General features: G+C 31.7%; 1 protein-coding gene across 2 annotated transcripts in view; it reads right to left on the bottom strand.

Moving 5' to 3' along the window:
• Positions 1-500: 500 nt before the first annotated feature.
• LOC105463592 (trans-2,3-enoyl-CoA reductase like) overlaps positions 501-16,740 on the bottom strand; it is a 124,279-nt gene continuing 108,039 nt past the window's right edge. The window contains exons 9-12 of one of the 2 annotated variants that reach the window (XM_011710791.3): positions 11,826-11,883; positions 3,513-3,598; positions 3,087-3,132; positions 501-2,250 (exon numbers count right to left, since the gene is read on the bottom strand). In XM_011710791.3, the coding sequence (XP_011709093.2) occupies positions 2,123-2,250; positions 3,087-3,132; positions 3,513-3,598; positions 11,826-11,883 (318 nt within the window). In that variant the 3' untranslated portion in view covers positions 501-2,122. The remainder of the gene's footprint in view (positions 2,251-3,086; positions 3,133-3,512; positions 3,599-11,825; positions 11,884-16,740) is intronic. The other variant, XM_011710792.3, reaches the window with a different exon arrangement.

Genomic DNA, 16,740 nt, shown 5'->3' on the forward strand with positions numbered 1-16,740 from the left:
CCAATGTACTTTCGCTTTGCAAGTGCATACAATCCATTTGAAATATATATATATATACATGTGTATGTGCATATATATGTGTATATATGTAATACATGTGTATATATGTAATATACACATATACACACGTACAACAAATATTTTGAAATATATTTCAGAAGATGTATAAATATAATTTACATATAAATATGAACAGTATATATTTCAAAATATATATTCAGAATGATTATCAAATAATGTACAGAAAATATTTTAATTGTAAATTCCAGTATGATAGCATACAATGTCTGTATTATTAATAAATACGGTACACAACTAAATAAAAATATTATGCTTATAATACAGGTATAATTTCCACAAGAATTTAAACTAATGACATAATACCTATGACACATCTCACTAAAACTGAACAACAAAGAATTAAATTATTGTCAAAATAATGTGGGGTTCAAGTAATTTAAATGTCAAAACTTTGAAAAATATTTACTTTAAAAATCAGATGCATTTTAAATTAAATTTTATTTTTTAAGCCACATAAGAATTGAACATATTTGGGAGATACATAGTAATGTTTCAATACATATAATTTATAGTGATCAGATCAGATAAATTAGAGTATCCATGGTTTCAAACATTTATCATTTCTTTGTGTTGGGTACAAAATCCCCTTTTAGCTATTTGAAACTATATAGAATATAATGTTCTTAACTATAGTCATCCTACAGTGATATAGAACACCAGAAATTATTCCTCCTACAAAGCTGTAACTTTGTATCCTTTAACAAATCTCTCTCTAGTCTCCCTTTGCTGCAGCTTTCCCAGCCTATAGTATCCTGTTTTATTTTTTACTTCTATGATATCAATTTTTTTAGCTTCCACATATAAGTAATAACATGCAATGTTTAACTTTCTGTTCCTGGCTTGTTTCATTTAACATATGCCTTCCAATTCCATCCATGTTGTCCTGAATGACAGGAATTCAGTTTTTATGCCTGCATAGTATTCTATTGTGTATATATACCACATTTTATTTATCCATTCAACTGTTGTTGGACACCTAAGTTTCTTCTATATCCTGGCTATTGTGAATAGTGCTGCAGTAAACATAGGGTGCAAATGTCTCTTTAATACACAGATTTCCTTTTTCCAGTAATGATATTGCTGGATCATATGATAGTTCTATTTGTAATTTTTGAAGAAACTCCATATTGTTGTCCACAGTGGCTGCTCTAGTTTACATTCCCACTAGCAGTGTCTAAGAGTTAATTTTTTTTTTCTGCATCTTCACCAATATGTATTTTATTTCATTTTATTTATTTTATTTTATTTTGAGACAGTCTCACTCTGTCACCCAGGCTGGAGTGCCTTGGTTTAATCATGGTTCTCTGTAGCCTTGAACTCCTAAGCTGGAGCAATCTTGAGTAACTGGGACTACCTACTGGCATGTGCCACCACACCCAGCTAATTTTTACTTTATAAAAGTTTTCTTAGAGACAGAATCTTCATATGCTTTTTAGAGACAGAGTCCCGATATGTTGCCCAGATCTCAAACTTCTGGACTCAAGCAATTCTCCTGCCTTGGCCTGTCAAAGTGTTAGGATTACATACATGAGCCACAACGGCTGTCATATTTTTTGTCTTTTTGATAATAGTCACCCTAATTAGGATGAGATGATATCTCATTGTGGTTTTGATTTACATTTCCGTTATGAATAGTTAATATTGAGTGTTTTAAAGATATACTTATTCGCCATGTATATATCTTCTTCTGGGAAATGTCTGTACAGATCACTTTTTCATTTTTTAATCAGGTTGTTTCTTTGTTGTGATATTTTGCCTTATGCAAATAGTACTGTGAAGTATTAATGAAGTAAGACAATTTTATTCAAGGACCAATCCCATGCAAATACATTCAGAGCTGTTCTTAGTTAATTGCATTTATAATTTATACTTTTTATTACCATGTGAATTACTCTAAATTTAGTGAAATTTTACTATTTTATATTTTTACTCAGTGTATATACTGTTGCTCATGAATTGTTGGAGTATAATAGTTAACTATCCTTAATTAAGTCTTATTTATTGAATTTATATATTGCCATTTTCTATAGGAGATTTTTTTTTACAATATGAATGGAATCATTGCTGATTTTCTATGAATATATGAACTGAATTTTCTCAGATAAATCTTATGTTTCTTTTGTGCCCACAAAGACATCTGGATACTCATCAGAAGTGTAAAAATTCCAACTAGAAGAAAAAAGAAATAATTATTATTTCTTTCTTATTTCTATCAAATACTTTATATTAGGAAAAGGATCACTAGCATGTTTAGCTTTTAAGATGTTTCCCAAATGTTGCATAATTTCTTATCAATTTTCATTATTCATACCCATTCCCTAGCAATAGCTAATCAATATTGCATGAATGAGTAAACATAGAAAATACATTACAAAATTAAAAATGAATCTACATATTTTACATACCACAACCACAAAATACTCCCAAATAAGGATCTATTTTGTATTTAAAAATTTTCAATAATAGTTGCCTATATGCATATATTCCTCTACATGCATATAATAAACCACATTAATTGTGATTCAAAACTTTTGTACAATATAACAAAATGGATAAAATGGATATTACATATGTCCTTCTACTAAATGGAAATCATGCAATTCAGCTTCTTAGTGTGTGTTAAAATGCTCAGTATTCAAGATGAACTCTTATACACCGCAACTCTTCCTTTGAAGACAAAACACATACACATGCCTGTGCACATGCACAAGAAGAAGTTTCAAGCGAAATGCATTATTATTAAAACTTCTTCTAAACAAAACTTCATTGCTTAATAAATACATTTGGATTACAATTCCTGGCTTGGATTAAGCAACAATTATACAGAGATAAATAGCAAAAGTACTTCAATATATTTTAATACTGCTAAAAATCAAACTCAATATGAAATTATAAAATCTTTTTGCAAACATGCTATACTTTAATACCATAATAACTTTTTCTCAGAAACCATTTCTTCTAAAGATGCATTTATTTGATTAATTGTCATTAAATCTAGGTCTTACCTGGCAGTGTTTGTGTCATGACTGTGAAACTAATCCATGATCCAATCTGTTATATTAAAACTTAAATTAGCACATACATAAATGTAATCTAGTAATTTCTTCACTTGTGGCTTTGAATAGGTAATTTTAAGGCTTAAAATATTAGAAAACTTATAAATAGGAATACATTTTCAAAAAATAATTTAATTTTTACATATAAAGTCACAAGCAATCTCATAAAATAGGATCATATTTATAAGAAAATGAAAGACTTTAATATTTGAAAAAATTGTGATTGAAATGTTCTATTTTTTATACCATGATCTATAGATAAGACCTCTATATTTTTCTTGTATATATTAGTTTATAATACATATAAATACATAAGCACATTCATTTAGTATATCATGAATAGGATTCAAGGATTTACATACATAAATAACATACCTCATAGGTGTAGTTAGGACATGAAACCAGGAAAAACATCCATGTGAAGGGGTTATAATTTGGACTTGGGAAACAGGCATTGTTTCCTTTTGCAAAGGAAAGTAAAATGTCAATGATGCTACATATTGCAAATCTGATCATATGCTTATTATATAATACTAAGTCCCCAAAATAACTGTGTACCACATGAAATGTCATCATATATTTATAGCAACCTATTTCACAAATTACTCAGAAGAGAGCCAGCTTTAAATGTTATAACCTTTTGACTCAAATAAAATAGCTGTCATTTTCATACCATGTCTACAGCTATGTTGCTGTAACATTGCAGAGAACATAAGGATAATGAATTCTTTAAGATCTTAAATATATATAAATTATTCTTACATTATAATAGTTGAAATAGTACTACATACTGAAATTATAAAGCGTGTTTTAACATTTGCCCACCTCTTCACATTCCCCTTTACTATCAAAGAAGATATATTTGTTTGAGATTATTAAATACCTCGATTCCTTGTATTAAATTGGTGATAATCATAAGGAATTTTATAAAGATGTCATTTATACCAGAAAAGTATGCAAACTTCTCATAAAAGGATTACATTTAATATCAGTATAGTTAATATTCTGAGATATCACATTTCTGTTCAGCAATCAGGATTGATATTTACATCTCTCATTATCCTTCACATATTGTCACTTTATTTTTGTTAATTATTTTTCCCTTTTCAATTGTTTTTAAGAAACATTTTAGATAACAAATTTTTAATGATTTCAAGTTGAACTTGGAGCTGTGACTTTTGTAAAAGTAAGTATGAATTATAAAATTACTGTTTTATTCTCCATACCAAGATTTAATCAGATAACAAATCAGCTAAACTCTTTTCCTTATAACTCTAAAGTCATAATAAAATGTCAATGTGTTGTTTTCAAAATTGTAGCAATTGCTGAAATATCAAAGTTAAAAATTATGCTAAGTATTGTGCAGATTTTACAACTGTTCATAAATATAAATATGTAGGTCTTTCGATATTACTGATTTTTTACAGTATTTATGTAGACACCTTTGTGTAATGTCTGTATATTAATAAAATAAAGATAATTGAGGAACCTACCCAGGTTATAGTCACTGAATTTCAGAGGCAGAAGGTTCAGGGAATAGTCTGCTTTAGAGCCTGTAGTTTATGAGTGTTCAGCCCCTAGAGGTGCGGAATGATCAAGGGTCTACAAATCTACATTTTTTCCAGATCTACTTTGTAGATTAAATAATGGATATGCCTTATGACACAGAAAAATATATGTATATAGATAATATAGTTTCAAGTATACACAGTTGCTATTAACTGTAATATTAAATAAGTTTAGGAGTTACTAATTTAATACTTATATTCTTCATAAATGTTCTCTCAACCTGTAGTTATTATAATAGAGCTTCTATTAAATTAAAGTCAGGAGGTTCCTTACATTAAAATGCTGTGCCACCAGGTTCTTCTTTAGGCATATAAGGTTTACTCCATTGCTTCAGGGAGTGCTACTGGGAGAGAACCTTCAACTTCTGTACTCCCTATAGTCGGAAGCAATCTCACCCAAGGTCACACTCACTGATTTAGCCTTAATACGGTATTTGATCAATATTGAAAATTGATTAACTCAATTCAGGAGAACATGGATTTTTCATACCAGTTTTAGAATGTCCCATGCAATCACTGGAGACTTGTTGAGACTATATTGCTCTCAATTTCCTACCTAAATATGATTTATTTCTTCTATCCATAAAAACCACTCCTTAACAATCTTCTTGAGCATTAATCTCCATCCTGGCATCTGCATTCCAGAAAACCCAGCTTAGAAATTTGGCACCAGGAATGGCCCAAAAAGCAGATGTTGGAATGGCATTTTAGAGTTGAATGACTTACCATAAGGCCTACAATATGTACTCCATAGCTGATGGTAGGTGCAGACAGATAACTAAAGGTACAGAGTAGCAATCCAAGTGTAAAAACCTTTTACTACTTGGATAGTGTTACGTTATAGTGGTTGAAAACAATATTCTATCTGGTCTAATACTACAAGTGTGATTGAATGGCTCGACAAAGACATCTAAAACAAACTGATACTTGGCAATTAAAAGGCAGTTGTGAAAGTTAGAGGTCCACCTAGGTAGTGTGCAAAGAGGCCTGAAGAAGGCAAAAAAGCTGAGAAATAGGTCCAGATCTTAATTGTAAAAGTAGTCAAACTCCAAAGAATATCCAACTCCAATCCAATGCAGATCTGTTAAGTCAAGTTTGTTTATCACACAATCTTGGAATGTCTAGGTTTTCATAAACTCCTTGATCCCGCAGAGGTGGCCCACTCTTCCCTATGAAAGTTGAACACACCCTTCCTTAAAAGCAACACAGAAGGCACTACACTGCAAGAAAACCCCCTGGAAAATCTCCCCTATCTTTTCTTCTAGCCACTACAACTAGGGTTATATCACAATATAAACTACCTGAGGTTGTTCTGGAGATGATAGAGAAAAAAAAAAGATAATGCCCCAAAGGAGCTGCAGAACCCAGCCAGCGTGAACCAACAAAATTTAGGAGAATACACATGGGATTGGAATCTGAGGGTGTTTGAAAAGAGGGGTAAAGTATAAAGTTGAATAAAGGTTTATGTTTTTGGAGCACTGTCCTGGAATACAGGAGTAAATATCCTGCTAAGATTGTACAAACACACTACTAATATGTACTTGGAAGCATGAACAAAGCAATGGCCCACAATAAGCAAGAAGAAATGTTAGAATTTTCATGGCAGGCTGGGAAAGAAGGTGCTAAGTGCCTTAGAGAAATAGGAATCCTAGAGCAGATAGTCTATGCAAGGCTGAAAAGAGAGGACTTCTTTCTATGCAAGGAATTTTTCCCCATTTCATGGTCTCAGGGTTTTTTTTCATGTTCCATGGGAGAGCCAATATGATACATCACTTTTCAAAACTACGAGGAATATGGTAGTAAAAGGAACACCATCATTACTAAGATTCATGTTGACTTTTGCTGTATCAGGCTGACTGTAAGTGAAGTCATCTTAGAACTGAGATGACTAGTAGTGAATGGGATTAAAGGACACTTCCTCACACCACTCCCTAGAAAATCAAGGCAGTTCCAATTACAGCACTTAATTGTTCCTGAGTCAAAATGAGTGCCCTGTTCATAGGTGGCTTGACCCGCAGAAAGTTATGTTTGACTAATAGAACACAATGTCCCTAGAAGCTAGACAGTTGGATATCCAACAATGCTATTGCTAAATTTAGACAAATACAATAAATTATAGATGAATAGTTAAGAGATTTGAGACAGCTGGTGCTATGTCAGATCTACTATTCCTTTCCCAGTATTGGAATGTGAATCAGTTCTAAGACTCCAAACTCACTGATGGAAGAATAGTCTGGGAGGAAAGGTATTGTAACACCAAAACAAATGCACATCATAATGATTTCAGTGATCTTTACTAAAAGAACTTTATTGATTCAGGGAACCATATACCAGAAAAAAGTGTCATTTTTACATTTTAAGTACTGTTAGACAAAGTGGGTTCACAAAGGTGGTAATTTATCCAGATCATAAATAAATAATAATTGAAATATATATACTTTGTAGTTTGCACAGTATCTACATTTGCTGAAGCTTTCTTCTAACTGTCATATCCTCCGAGAAAATGTCCTTGACTAAAGGGAACTGCCTTACAAGGTCTTTTTCTTCCCCAGGTAGACACACATCCAACTTACCTGTCTCCAGCCATTCCAGCTCTTGACACCTCTACAGGGTTATTCTAGCTTCAGATACCCAATAGAGTTGACTAAGACCATTCTTGTGACTACATCACAGCTCAACTTCCTCTTTGGCATAGTTCTCATTCCTTGCCTCTTTTCCATAATTCCTAATAACCTTCTTTTATGCCAATTTCTGCCACCTGAGAATATGACTCATGACACTTTGTACAATCAATATTAAATGGTTCCCTTCTAGACATAAACCATGCCTAAAGCACATCTAATAGATATTACAACAAACTTCAAGTAATATATAAGTGAGGGAATAAAAATTCAAGAGTAGTAGATACCAATTTAGAGCTGACACAGGAACTGATAAAGATTTTATGTAAGGAAAAATAATGCATTGAGTATGTAGCTATTAATAATTCATAATCAGAAGATGAGAGTTCAATTTGAGAAAAGATTTGGGACCTAATAGATCAGAACCCTGGATAGGGAGAAGTTGAATACAATTATCCGAAAATAGTTGAGGCCAGAGGTTGTCATCTTGGAGGACATTGTTTTTAAGAAAGAAAATGATGCCCAGAGAAGTTTGCTCAGAGAGGGAAGGCATCATGTGTAAGCTTAGAAGGGAAGGGAAGGAAGGAAACATGTTCTGGGATTCAAGGAATTTAGAAAACAATGATGTTAGAGGATGAGAAGACACAATGAAAAACCTCCTGTTTCCAGAACTCACTTTTTTTTTTTTTTTTAAGAGATTTCAGTAACCTCATCTGTAAAAAACTATGTTATTTTTCTTCAAGGTCAATTCACACATTTAATAATTAATGTAAATCAATTAGCATTTACATGATACTTCTGTGTGAATAAACTAGAAAGTGTTTTTGTTTGCAGACAAAAACTAACCCACCACACAGAAAACAAAACAAAATTTACAGAACACACACACACAATTACCAAAGAATGTAACCATTAAGAAATCCCAAAACTGAAAATTGATATGGAAAAAAAAAACCAAGAAAATATAATACAAAATAAGAGTTGACTGTACTCAAGAAATTGTGGACAAAGAAGAAACTTTCCCAGTAATATGAAATACATTTTCATTTGCTTAAGGATGTAACATTCAATAGAACAGAGGATATTAAGCAGATGAAAAGAATAGCCAAAAAAAAAAAAAAAAAAAAAAAGGGACAAAGATAGTTAAAGAGAAAGTGATGGAGAAGCTAGAGACAAAAGAAGGAACACAGGTACAGTGTAACCCCCCTCACACTCCACAATGTAATAAAACTAATTTTAAAATTGTAATTTGAGGAAATATTTTAGAACTTAAAAAAAAAAAAAAGGATTAACCTACTAGAAGAGTACCCAGTGATCCTGGGGAAATTGGTTGAGAATTATCAACCCTTAGACACTCCCTCAAGATTCATAGACTTTTATAATAAAAAAAAGTCACCTGTGCCTTGAAGCAAATAAAAAACACCATTTAACAAGAGAGAGAATTAGATTGGCATCTGACTCCTCAAGAGCAATATACAAAGCAAGATAAAGAGTGAATATTAAAAGAAGGCGGCCTTCTTACATGAACAATTTCAAAATTCCTGGATGACTTAAAATTTTCATTTTCAAATGATGAGACCATATTCCAGATAAATGAAGAAGCTTGAGTTGATTACATTGCTAGTCACCTAGCTAAGACTAAAATCTGTGATATTTAAACATTGGCAATGCTAGCATTTTATTAGATTACATTGTGTTTTGCTTCTCTACTAAAAAAAAATTAGACTCTCAGATGTTTTTCACTTGTGGTTCATGTGCATCCAAAGAAAATTCAATGTATCTATGAATTTGGATCAGATAAAAATGGCATTCAACCTCTTAATGAAATATAGGCTTCACTCCATTGCAAATGAGGACCATAAACTATAAGAGCATTGGCCTTACGTGTAATTTTTTTCACCAAGATGAAGCACAGATATTTTTAAGTCACAGTACACTTCTTTTTAAATATGCATATATGTAATTTATAACCAATACTCTAAAAGTTGAGTACTCATCACAATGTTGTATAATGTTGTAATAACAAACATATGCTTATATTCTAGTTTTTTCATATATTCACAATTGTTTCAATATAATAATTTTCCTTTGTAATTATATGTATTTTATTTTATGTAACAATTATTCTGAAAAAATGTTTTATATGTTTCACTAGCCTGCCAGAAGTGTGGAAGGCAAGAAAATGTTAAGAAATTCAGGTTGATGTTGAAACATAATTGAAGAGTCAAATATGCCTTTATGTTTTCAGTTGAATTATTAATAACAAGTAGTCCAAATGACAAACAAATGTTTCTCGTTTCTATTTGATTTTACAATTAAATTATATATTATATAGGGTAAGCAGTTGGTAATCCCTACATATAATTGAGCCTAAATGAGATGACTGATTTACCAAAAATATCTTTAAATAATGGAGACACTGTAAACTTTTTCAAATATATAGGTGAGTATAAAAGCAACTGAGTTTTTGCATTGTTGGAATTTGCTGTTTTATACTGGAATACATTATTAAATAAATGTGATTATGTTATACAACATTTTAATTGGCATTTCTCACTTTATGTTTTTTGCTAATGAGTTATCACTTGCTGGTATTTTTTGTTTATTTTAGTCTACGGAAATGATGTTAGACAAAAAGCAAATTCGAACAACTTTCTTAATTGAGTTCAAAAGGGCCATGGGCCAGGCACGGTGGCTCACGTCTGTAATCCCAGCACTTTGGGAGGCCAAGGCAGGCAGATCACCTGAGGTCAGGAGTTTGAGACCAACCTGGCCAACATGGTGAAACTCTGTCTCTACTAAAAATACAAAATTAGCCAGGCATGATGGTATGCGCCTGTAATCCCAGCTGCTCAGGAGACTGAGGCAGGAAAATCGCTTGAACCCAGGAAGGCAGAACTTGCAGTGAGACAAGATCATGCCATTGCACTCCAGCCTGGGCTATAAGAGAGCGACTCCTTTAAAAAAAAAAATACAAAATGGGTCATGAAGCAGTGGAGACAACTCACAACATCAACAAGACATTTCTCCCAGGAACTGCCAATGAACACACAATGCAGTGGTGTTTCAAGAAGTTTGGTGAGAGCCTTGAAGATGAGGAACACAGTGACTGGCCCTCAGAAGTTGACGTTGGCCAATTGAGATGAATCACCAAAGCTGATCCTCTTACAACTACAGGAGAAGTTGCCAAAGAACTCAGTATTGACCATTCTACAGTCCTTTGGCATTTGAAGCAAATTGGAAAGGTGAGAAAGCTTGATAAGTCAGTTCCTCATAAGCTGATCAAAAATATTAAAAAAAAAATCATTTGGAAGTGTTGTGTTTCCTTATTCTATGTAAGAACAATGAACCATTTCTTGATTGGAATTTGACGTGCAACAAAACGTGGATTTTATGCAACTGGTGATGACCAGCTCAGTGCTTGGACTGAGAAGAAACTCCAAAGCACTTCCCAAAGCCAAATTTGCCCACTCAAAAAAAGGCCATGGTCACTGTTTGGTGTTCTGCTGCCAGTCTGATCCACCACAGCTTTCTGAATCCTAGCAAAACCAGTATAATTGAGAAATATGTTCAGTAAATCATATGCATTGAAAACTTCAATGTCTGCAGCCAACACTGGTCAACAGAAAGGACCCAATTCTTCTCCATGACAGTGTCTGACTGCACATCGCACAACTAATACTTCAAGAGTTGAATGAATTGGGTTACAAAGTTTTACCTCATCCACCATATTCGCCTGACCTTTCACTAACTGACTACCACTTCTTCAAGCATCTGGAAAATGTTTTGTACGGAAAATGCTTCCACGATTAGCAGGGGGCAGAAAATGCTTTTCAAGAGTTTATTGAATCCTAAAGCATGGATTTTCATACAACGGGAATAAACTATTTCTCATTGGCAAAAATGTGTTGATTATAATGGTTCCTATTTTGATTAATAAAGATGTGTATGAGACTAGTTACGATGATTTAAAATTCATGGTACAAAACCACAGTTACTTTTGCACCAAACTAAATATACTACTAACTTTGAAATGTTCTCCCAGGCATTGGTATTTCAGTACCATTGTGTTTTTCAGTGAAAGATTACCATTATTAAAAAAAAAAAAAATTAAAAGTGATTTGAAATAGTGAGACTACCTTAAATATTGTACAAATGAGAGGAATAGTGAGAGTTTAGTAATTTGGATATTCATCAAGTGATTTTATACTGTTTTTGTTCTTATTCATTAGTTCATTTATTTACATATTTAAGTGATGTTGTTTAGTGTATGTGAGGAGGGTGATGGTGTGCATGCACACTTCATTTTAGAAAAATAATTATTAGAGAATATGATTTTGTTCAAATATTTGGAAAAATTAGACATAAAAGGGAAAAATGTGGCATACATATTTCTAACTATTGATATTTTGATTTTTAAAGATTTTTTGAAGTAAGATTATAAAAATAATTATTAACACAATTCACTCTAAAGAAAAGAAAAAGAAAATAGAACTAACCTGTGTGATTGGGATGAGACAACATTACATTAATGAAATGATTCCCAGCTTCACAAATCTGCAAAACATTTTAAACATTTTCAGTGTGATATACCTCTGCCTATTAAAAAAAATGTATTCAAGGGACATATAAACTATGTGTAATACATTAATCCCAAAGATTCAAAAGATATATATTTTATTCTAATCATAAGGAGAAGTACTTTTTAAATTACAACAATGAAAGAAGCTGTTGCTGGCATATATAGAATAAAAAGAATTAGTCACAACAATTGGAAATTCTGAAGATATTTTTCACACTGTTTGATAATCAGGTTTAAACTGTCTTGTTAATCAGCTTTGTACTTGTTACTATGGGAAGACTTTCAGATCATACAGAGACAACTCTTGCTGAAGACAAATTTGGCATAGGTTTATGTTAATCTCAGTTCATAAAGAGTAAAACTCTTTCTAGTGAAATGGTGATTGTTTGATTTCCAACTAATTTCAGTTCAGTTTAGAAAACCTACCGTGAGCAGTGCTGCCACACAAAGAAACCTGCTGCTTATCTGTCAAGACCTCCTGATCATATACACTCTACTAGTTGTCCCTGTTAATAGGCCACTATGTTCCTCCAAGATCAAAGGATTACCACCATCTCCTGAGACTAATAATGTTCCTAGTTTGCAACATGTTTCCTGTGAGGGTAAGACCCTTCCTTTGTCTGCCATATATACCTTATCTGATTTAACACAAGGTATGTATTTGACATATAAATACTATGTTACTAATAACAGAATATATTATTCTAAATCTTTATTGTTTGAAGTCATTCAACTTGTAATATATCCCAAAAGTTGAGCACCCATCAAACTCAGTGTCTTTAATGTTATTAATATCATAAAATATATCTGATTTTGTTCTTTTCAACCATTTCTGTATGTATTTTTCATATATAATAACAGTTCTGTGGACTTTAATTTCTGGATGTTTCTCACAATAAACAACGGGTATATATTTCAACACTTTCTAAATTTTAGGGAAAAAATAGATTGAAAGAGAAAATTTAAATCAATTTTCATCATCTAGAACTGTTATGTAAAAATCCTACTTAAAATAACCAGCTTCAATAAATTAATTCACCCAGGATCTAATGTAAATAAATACACCAAATATATTAAATCCGTATTTAAAGATCCAGAAAACAATGCAAATACAAATTTTGTAGCAACATAACTACACAAAATAATTATAGAAAGGCTTTTGGTTTCTTAAGTTATCATTAGAAAGAAAAAGTGGAATTTCAAATTTTCAGGTAAGACGTTTTTAGTTGAAATTTTTACATGTCAATGTGGATAAGTGTGTGGGCTTTTGTGGCGTTAACCTGCATTCACATGCCACATATTTCATTTGCTATGTATGAAAGATTAAGTAAATTTCACATTTGGAATTTCATTTCTTCACTCAAATGCAAATGTTGATTTCTGTCTCTAGAGAATTTATGATGATTGAATGAAGTCAAGTACCCTGCACATCATATTTGCTCAATAAAATTATTGTGATAATTTTAGTTACCAATTTAATCAATAAAAACTTCTGCAGATTATCCTACATTAATCTCACTTCTCTAGACTTCATTCTCACAAATCGTTAGCACTACAAAATCCATGATTACTAAACTAATGGTTTGTTACATTTCTGTTTAATCTTTGTATCTTTTGTACATCTTTCAACTTAGACAGCTTGTCATATTTATTTTCCATCACTCACAGTGCCAAATACAAAAATAGAAACTATTATATAATGTTCATTAAAAAGCAAGTTAAGTTACCAAAATTTGTGAAAAAATGTTTTCAAAATTAAAATTCTTCTGATGAAACATATTTTTTGAGATTATTAATATTTTTATACTCATTCAAACATCAAAATATTTTCTTCTTCCTGCTTATTTATCATAACAAAGCTAAATATTGAAGTGTCAATTGTTTAACCAAATAATGAGCCATGAAAATATAGCATGTAGGTTTTAGTTAGAGACTGGGTAGATTTACAATAACACCAAATTTATCATTAGGTGAATCTGCACCTAGAAGAAAATATAATTACATACTAAAAAAAAAAAATATGAGAGAAAAAGTAGAAAAAAAGGTGGTAAAGAAGCCAGTTTATTTAACTTGCTATCTGCTTATGAAATGCTTCCATGGTAAGAGTGGGGAGAAAAAAACAACTTTATCTCTATGCTTAGAGATTCTTAAATATCAATTTAGCAACTTCTTAAGGATTTTAAAGAGCAACAATAACTAGTAATTTCCAGTACTGGTTTTTACACCTTTGGGTGAATCTAACACAGTTTGCAATGTTAACTGAATTAGATAAAACTGATGATATAATTTCCTTTTAGGTAAGGGTTGAGTAAGATCAAGAAGCTCAGTCAGTGCTGTAAAACTCTATGTATTATTCTATTACTGATTATAATTGCACAGCAATTAAATTGAAACACTGGACTATTTCTCAGCATGACATTTATTTCTCCTGGATTGATGTTTATCTAAATATATCTTCATTTGGCAGACAATAAGTTTAAAAAGAAATTTAATAAACAAAGTTTGGGGCAGATGATATGAAGAAGTTTGATTTTACATTATTAAAGTTAAAATTATCTTACATAATAAAACATGAGATGCTACATATTACCTATGTGTGGCCTTAAGTGATACAGATGATCAAGATATTCTAGACAATAAACACATAATAACATAATAAAAATACTAAGAAAACATTGCCCAGATAAATTTAGAAAGAAATAGTACTTGAACACTACATGTAAGAAGCAGCATCATTTTCCTACACTATAATAGTGTAACAAATTAAGAATATTAAATGGCTTAATAATTTACAATTAAAAATTTTCAATAATTGTACTTTTAGTCAAAAAATTTAACCTATCAAATAAAAAGGTTTACATTTCCTAAACACACTCACAGAATTATAAGCAACCCAGGGACATTGCCAGAACTGCTTCTGTTGTCAAGAACAAGATAGCCTAGATTTATTTAATAAATCTTGCTCTACAATGTGAGTATATTTAACACTAATAAGGTGTACACTAAAATGGTTAAGATGCTAAATATTATGTAATGTGCTTTTTCCCCATAATTAATAAAAAAATCCACCAGGTGCTAGTGTTTTAAGTAATAATGAACTTTAGGATTATACATAATAAAATTTTAAATTAACTTTACATTTTTGGGCACAGGTGTGTATTAAAGCAAATTTGAAAATATTTATTTGTACTTATATAATCTTTATTGAGTAATTTGAATACTTGTTGCTTCAAACTAGCATTCATTTGAATAATAGCAGAATGTTAATGAATGAATAATCCATTCTATTTTCTAGAGTTATCATTATAAGGATAAATATAAAACATAACATTGTCAACCAGTATAATATTGAAGAATCAGTATCTACATACAAAAATAATCTTTTGCTTAAATAAATACTTTGATCAAGAAAGTAAATAAAATAGCTTACTTTTTCAGGACCCTCTATACTCTCATTCTTCTGACCTTTTAATTTTATTTTTAATCAGTACTTCTAAATTTTTAACAATGTTCAGTGTAGGACAGTATCAAATTAATAACCTACAAAGGACTTTTGTTGATGTATATTACTAGAAGTGATGTATTATGGAGCATACTGTGCCTATGATTTTTTTCTAAAAGTACACCCTGTTAAATCTCACTCTCTCAGGTTGAAAGACACAGTTGAATTATAATATGTGGGATTTCAGCAATAAAGTTGTTCGTCTTTTACTGTTAGGCATTGTGTTTTGGTCAGTAACCCGCTGTCATTGCGGAATGATACAAATTACCAACCACTAAAGCAAGGGGTCGAGGGAGGACAACTTGCAATGATCCACTTTTACAATATTTAAATATTGTTAATTTTTTACAGGCCTCATCAAATTGATCATTCTCTTCCTTAAATAAATGAAAATGATGTATCAATAGAACAAAACCCACATGTCCTAATATAGAATCGGTAGCCATCAATTAGTCAGGCTCTGTCATTTAGTGTTAGTAAAATCCTTTTGGTTTCCACAATAAAAATAAATAATCCTTATACTGCAATCTCACAATATTTTCATAGGAATGAACATGATCCGTTTTATCTTTTAATGTAACCGTTCTCACTTTTATATGTCTTTTATATGTTTGGTCTAAACCAAACACAATTACGCAAAATCCTAGGGTACTCCTCAATCACACACATAGGTTGAATAATGATAACACTAGTATACAACCCGATAACTACAATCTTTTACTTAACTATTTACATTATCCTAACAACTACTATATTCCTGACCCTTAACTTAAGCTCAAGCACCACAACCCTCATACTATCCCGCACCTGAAACAAATCAACCCACCTAGCACCACTAATAGCACCCATTCTCATATCCCTAGGAGGTCTACCCCCTCTAACCGGTTTCCTACCCAAATGAATTATCATCCAAGAACTCACAATAAACAACAACTTCCTCATCCCCTCTATTATAACTATCATAACCCTACTTAACCTATACTTTTACATACGCCTAATCTACACCACCTCCCTAACACTATTCCCCACATCCAACAACACAAAAATAACATGACAACTCGAAAACACAAAACCCACACCCCTTATCCCCCCGCTCATCATCACCTCTACTCTTCTACTACCAATCTCCCCTCTACTCTTAACCTTTCACTAGAAATTTAGGTTAAACAAGACCAAGAGCCTTCAAAGCCCTTAGTAAGTAGAAACATTTAATTTCTGAAACACACAAGGACTGCAAACACCTACTCTGCATCAATTGAACGCAAATCAACCACTTTAATTAAGCTAAGCCCTTACTAGATCAATGGGATTCGAACCCACAAAAACTTAG

The sequence above is a fragment of the Macaca nemestrina genome, chromosome 3 (genome assembly GCF_043159975.1).
Source record: "Macaca nemestrina isolate mMacNem1 chromosome 3, mMacNem.hap1, whole genome shotgun sequence".
NCBI lineage: Eukaryota > Metazoa > Chordata > Mammalia > Primates > Cercopithecidae > Macaca > Macaca nemestrina.